A 6,965-nucleotide genomic window follows, 5' to 3' on the forward strand; every position below is an offset into this window, starting at 1 on the left:
AAAAATGCAGTAAAAACATTGCAAAAATGCATATGGATCAGTGTGAAAGTAGCCTAATACAGGAGATGTGTTACTGGCCAGATCACCAGGTGAAAACAGAGGGGAAAAGCCTAAAAATAAAACTAATAGGGCCGTGTCTAATAATTTGCAATCTACAATATGTTATAATTTGGCTTTAATATCACTTTAACTCTACTTCCAAAACATCTGCTGCAAAATAAAAAAAAAAAAATCTAAGAAAGGCAAAAGCTTTTAATGTGGCAGGAACTATAAAAGGAATTGGTGTTGGAACCTAATGGCCATAAGTTTTATTTTACAACCTGATTAAACGATGCTCTGCGCTAAGTGAGCAGGTTGCAGGCATTTTATCTCAGTACTGCCATGGTTAACTCCGCTGCCACAGCTGCATGCTGCACAGCCTCCCCTTACCAGCCAGCACACATAGCAGAAAATGTGATAAATCTGGTCTCACGTCTGAAGAGAACATTTCAACTAGCAGCATCCGGAGGGGAAGGCATCCCTTTTTTCAAAGCCAAAGCACAAGGCAAGCTAGGCAGGAATGAAATGTGGACTGACCATACAAGTCAGCATACTGGGAGTGGGAGAGAGGGAGGGGGCTGTGTTGGAGCAGCAGCTCTAGCAGATCATTCAGTCCCAGACACACAGTCCTAAATCAGCAGGTGAGACTTATCCCATTACTAGATATTCCATTCCAGCTGCCACATTCGGAACATTTACTATGTGCAGTACTGGTTTGCAACTTGCCATTAAGTAGAGTGATCTCTATCACATTTGATTGCTATTTCATCACCTCTATAATTTTTACCATCACTTAGCCTTCTGTAAAGTTTCTATGAGTTTTTTTTTTTTTTTTTAAGCCACCCAAAAAAAAAAGTATTATATTGAATTTTTTTGCAGCAGTCCATCCCATTTCTAGCCTTTGTTAATTGATGCATGTGTGGCTATTGGCTGGGGCTGCCCAGAGATTTGCATGAGCAGAGAGGGAGTGTCTGTATCTTTAACACCAGGAACTAAATGACTGCAGTTTCATTGGGATTAAACTACCAAGGGAATGAAAGGATCACACAGCACACAAGAGGACAGAGCTGGCTTCTAAAGCCGTTCAACCTGGATATGGGGCAGCAAGCCAATCCAACCAGGATCACACTTACCCATGCACAGGTAGGTGATTTGTTAGTCCAGCAGAACAAGCGGTGATGCAACTAGTAGTTATATTATAACTATGCATGATCTTTTAAAGAAAAAAAGGAATGATGAAGTGTGTAGTCATGTGAAGTTTGAAATTTATTCGGTAATGTGACAATGCTGCATAGATTAAAATAAAATGACATTTGGAAAAAAAAATCATTATATGGCGATATGAGAAAAAAAAACATTAAGCTAATTGGATTTGGAAGCTTGACAGTGCTGCTGTGCCAGTTTTCAGAGACTGTTATGCAGAAATGTCATTTTTAAATACAACGTAGATGGGTTTTTTTTTCTTTCTCTCTCAATGTTAAATACTAGAAAGAGAATGCATAGTCATTTGAATCTAAAATATAGACTTAGAAATTGCAAATAAATACATCATTGTTTAACCGCAAATAAATTAGACATACGGGATAATTATTTTTCTTGCATACTAATTTCTGTTTGTACTTCATTTGAACAGCCCTACTTGTTTCTGTATCTAATCACGCTCTACGCTGGACCCAGGCTCAGCTTAGCAAGTTACAGCACAGCATCGGAATTGTTGTACACACTGCAAGAAGGATTTCCTAAGGGGTATCTCATTGGAAACATTGTGCATGATCTGCAGCTGGGTACTGACCCCCCTCTTTTGTTCAGCTTGGCATCTAAAGGCCTTAGTGGGAAATATGTGACACTCAATGACAGCACAGGGGAGCTGTATACATCAGCAGAGGAGTTGGACAGAGAAGTCCTCTGCCCTCAGAACTCTGGCATCCAGGATTGTGCCCTTCTGCTTGATATTATCATTTTGCCACAGGAATACTTCCGGCTCATCAAAGTAAAGATCGCTATCATTGATGTGAATGATAATGCTCCAGTGTTCCCTGTGGCACAGATTTATATTACAGTTCCGGAGAATGCACCTGTTAACACAAGGATGGTTATAGAACATCCTGCCTATGACCCTGATGGGGGACTGAATGGGGTCCAGACCTACAGGTTAGTGGACAACTATGGTGTGTTTACATTAGATGTAGAAGAAAATGAGAGTGGGGAGAGGACTCCTTACCTAATTATCATGGGGCCCCTGGACAGAGAGGTAAAATCTGAGTATAAAACAATTATAATTGCTGAAGATGGAGGCAATCCACCTCTTATTGGCTCTGCCACCCTTTCCATTCTCATAAGTGATGTCAATGACAACTGTCCTCAGTTTAATGAGTCTTTGATTAATGTGACACTTCCTGGGAACTCAAGCACTGGGGTAAAGGTAACTGCAGTGCAAGCTGAGGACAAGGATTTGGGGAATAATGCCCTGATCACGTATGCCTTTAGTGAACGTGTTCCACATTCATCAAAAGAACTTTTTGACTTGGACGAATCGACAGGAGTAATAAAACTTTCCAAGAAGATAGATGGCGGTACCATGAAACAACATAAGCTTACTGTACTCGCCAATGGTCCTGGGTGCATCCCAGCTGTCATTACTGTCATCATTTCTATTGTCAAAGTCACATTCCGCCCACCTGAAATCATACCTCGTTATATTGCCAACGAAGAAAATGGGATTGTATATTTAAAAGAGCTAGAACCTGTCAATTCTCCAATTGCTTTTTTCACTATAAAAGACCCAGATGGCAAGTACAAAGTAAATTGCTATTTGGAGGGGGAAGGACCATTTCGTCTGACTGCATACAAGCCCTATACAAATGAACATTTGCTTGAAACTACCAATTCTCTAGATTATGAGGTGAAGAGGGTGTATAATATAGCAGTGGTTGCAGTTAGCATACATGGGACTCACATTAAAAAGTCATTACAAGTTCAGATCCTGGATGAGAATGATAATGCACCCGTTTTCACACAGTCTACAATAGAAGTGAGCATAGAAGAAAACAATCCAGCCAATGCTTTTCTGGCCAAACTGCATGCTACAGATGTTGACAGTGGTGAAAGAGGACAGGTTTCCTATTATTTAGGAGCTGATGCACCTTCTTATTTTGTTCTCGACAAACAAACAGGAATTCTTACAGTTTCCACATTGCTAGACCGAGAGGAGAAGGAGAGATACAGGTTCACTGTAAAAGCCAGAGACTCTGGCACACCTCCAAAGGAGTCAGTAGCCACTGTTCATATTACCGTGCTGGACAAAAATGACAACAGCCCTCGTTTCATCAACAAAGATTTCAGCTTTTTTGTTCCTGAGAACTTTCCAGGCTTTGGTGAAATTGGAGTAATCAGCGTCACAGATGCTGATTCCGGACAGAATGGGTGGGTTGCTCTTTCTATAGTGAATGGAAGTGACATTTTTGTCATCGACACTGGCAAAGGACTCTTGAGAGCAAAGGTATCACTGGACAGAGAACAACAGAGTTCTTATACTCTCTGGGTCGAAGCGTCTGATGGTGGTGACCCAACCTTGTCTTCTACGGCTAAAATTACCATACTGCTTCTGGATGTTAATGACAACCCACCAGTGGTGTTATTCCCCCAGTCAAACATGTCCTATCTTCTTGTCCTGCCTTCAACTCTCCCTGGTTCCCCTGTAACTGAGGTTTATGCTGTGGATAAAGATACAGGGATGAATGCAGTTATTGCTTATAGCATAATAGGAAGGAGGGGTCCCAGGCCAGAGTCATTTAAGATAGATGCCAAGACAGGAAATATAACTTTAGAAGAGGCCCTGATGAGGAATGACTATGGTTTATACAGGTTGTTAGTGAAAGTTAGCGATCATGGTTATCCAGAACCACTGTTCTCCACTGTGATGGTTAATCTGTTTGTGAATGACACTGTCAGCAATGAAAGCTACATAGAAAGTTTGCTTAAAAAAGATCCCGATATTAACATAGAAGAAAAAGAGCCACAGATAGCAATTGAGCCCACTCAAAAAAAGATGGAGACAGATTCCTGTGTCCCAACACTGGTCACCCTGTCCATTTTCTGCTTTGCCTCCATCATATTAGTCACTCTAATGGCAATGTACATCTGTCTAAGGAGAGGCAAAAAAGCTCACAGAATCAATGAAAACCTTGAAGTGCAAATCCCACTCAATGGCAAAATTGACTTTCATTTGCTTGATAAGAAGCCAATTGAGATTTCTAATATTTAATTTTTTTTTCTTTGCTGATCAACAATCTGACAGATGTTGGAGGATGAAAAATTAAAATTAACACAATGTGTTGACAATGGTTTATCATGAAGGACCACTAATTTATACCATATAGTAATATATATGTAAATAATTCTTTACAGCTTTTTTATTAAAGCAACAATTCTTACAGAACCTGTACATTTTTTTATACTTCTGTAATGCACTGCTACATACTGAGTCATTAACTGTTTGGTATACTTTACCACCTGTGATCACAATATATATAGATCAGACAGAGCATTTTAAACAGTCAATTTTTTTTGTTAACCAGCAGAGGGCCCAACAATATAAGAAGTCAAAAAGGTATGCAGAATATATTTTTAATGCTTTTATTGTCATATACCATTTGCGCAACTAAAACCCTTCTATATTTATAAAGAGAAAGCGTGGAAAAAGACAGATTTGATACACTGAATGTATATTATTGTACCTCACTCTTAAAAAAAAAAAAAAATTATTACATACGTTTAAAGTGCAATTCATTTTAAAGCAAAGCTGTAGATGATGCAAAGTATAATCTATATGGCTTTGCTAGCTATGTTGTATCAAAATCTATTGATAAAAACAGTATTTGGTGCATATGTGATATACTGCAAATCACATATTGCCTTTAGATAGCTGTGATGACTGGTGAAAGCTTGTACTTGACAATCATAACACAAAACACTCGTCAATATATTTTCACTTCTGTATTAACAATATTTAATTTCATTTTTTTTTTTTTTTGGAGAACCAGTTTGATCATAGTTTATTTACAGTGATCTAGTTTTTAACCTGGAGAACTGATCTATAGCACAGTGACCTATTCCTTTAATCATTGTATTTTAGCTAAGATGTGTTGTTTTGGGTTTTGGCTGTGCTTGAGTGGAATTCAAACACTACTTTAAGTATTGTTGCAGATTTTCCACACTGTTTTTTTGTGTAGGACAGCAGAAATAGCAATACATTTTATGGAGTAGTGTACTATTTATTTATTTGGGGTGGATTTTAGAATCCACCGACCTTATGTTAACTAATAATCAATGACAGTGATAACTATTATTGACTTGGCTGTGTTAACATTGAACTGGCCTCAAACGATTTCTGCAGACGTCAAGTGAAAGCACTGTACGACTATACGTCCACTTGATATTTCATTGTAAATAGCTGGCAAAAATGTGACTGTTTTTCTAAGAAAAAAAAGAGGGTAAAAGTTAATGAATTTCTGCATTATGTCTGTACAGTACCAAAAGTGTTTATATGTCTTTAAATTAAAACTATATATTTTCATAAAATGTATATTTTGAATCATTTGATCTGAAACTATGAATTGTTTGAAAAAGTAACATAAAATCAGTTTTTTAATTTATTAATTTTTTTTTTTATTGGTACCAGGCATCCAACAATTACAGTACTGTGCAATATACAGTATAATATCCATAAAATAAATGGAAAGTAACTATTTGTACATTTTCACCTGGCTATACACTTCACAATCTATTAACTGTCTGTAAATCCAAATGTGTTTCTGTACGGTATGTAGGGGGTCCATTTAAGTTAAAATGTGTTCATCAAATATGAAAAAGATTGTATTGAACGGTGGTTGGATAGAAGATTGAAGCCTAGATGGCCAGACCAGCATGCTTCAGGTGGTTTTAAACCCAAAAGCAAACATTTATTTTGTTGCAGTGTACCAGTTCCTAAATGTGATGGCTTCATTAATTTTTTTAGGCTTTCCTTTATTTTCACCTGGTGATCTGGCCAGTAATTAAGTTGTTTTTCATTGGAACAAGCTATTCTGCAGATGTAGCACTTACAGGGTTGAGGCAAACCATTTACAGCTGACAGGGGTGCTCACAATGATAAGCTTTTATGTGCGTAAAACCTTACTCCCAAAAGGAAAAAACACTGCTGTAACTTGCTTATAAAGTGTTAGCTGGAGTTTGGCTTCAAATTGTTAGTGTATCTAAATCTGCTAATGCATCTAGCACTCCCCCAGATTAACATTACTGCTGTCCAAAAATACCCCTTGTGCTCCTTCATCCAGAGTGTAGGTACTGGGTGTGTGTTACAAGTAAGATCACCAGATGAAAACAGAAGGGGAAAAGGACTAAAAATTAAAAAAACGAATGTGGCCACCGCATCTAATGATTGGTAATCTGTAATATTACATTATTGGGTTTATTACTGATTTCAGTTTTCTTGACAATCACAAATTAATTTGTCTACCTAAATAATCTAAAGACAAATAAGGCTTTTATTTGATACATTTTTTAATGAAAACCTTGCTTTCTTGTATTATAAGCTGACAAATGAATAAACGTATAACATTTTTATATATAACAGTTTTGGAACTGTCAATGCTCTTGCATCCATCCAACAATATGGTATTATTCATCCTGACTCCAGGAGACCCAGCTATAGGTAATTTATGGTACATATTGCATACAGCTGTGAAGTAAGTATGTACTTTTTAGTTTTTTAGCACTTGGCAGCCACCCACAGTGATTTTCTGTGAGCGGGTGGCAGCTACAGGCCAGACGGCGTACCTGTAGATTGCCCAGCACATGCGCACTAGCATAGGACACCACAGATCATGGTAACTGATTGCTACGAGTGGCCGTGATGTCACGTGATCACT

At 37.9% G+C, this 6,965-nt stretch overlaps 1 protein-coding gene across 1 annotated transcript; it reads left to right on the forward strand.

Moving 5' to 3' along the window:
• The first annotated feature begins 487 nt into the window (after window positions 1–487).
• Window positions 488–6,667, forward strand: PCDH20 (protocadherin 20). The gene is made up of 2 exons (XM_089668368.1): window positions 488–1,182; window positions 1,673–6,667. The coding sequence occupies exons 1-2, from the start codon at window positions 1,036–1,038 to the stop codon at window positions 4,301–4,303; spliced, it is 2,778 nt and encodes a 925-aa protein (XP_089524494.1). The 5' UTR covers window positions 488–1,035; the 3' UTR covers window positions 4,304–6,667.
• The last annotated feature ends 298 nt before the right edge of the window (window positions 6,668–6,965 follow it).

The sequence above is a fragment of the Staurois parvus genome, unplaced genomic scaffold, assembly GCF_062004578.1.
Source record: "Staurois parvus isolate SC_StPar_1 unplaced genomic scaffold, SC_StPar_1.0 ptg000007l, whole genome shotgun sequence".
Lineage (NCBI taxonomy): Eukaryota > Metazoa > Chordata > Amphibia > Anura > Ranidae > Staurois > Staurois parvus.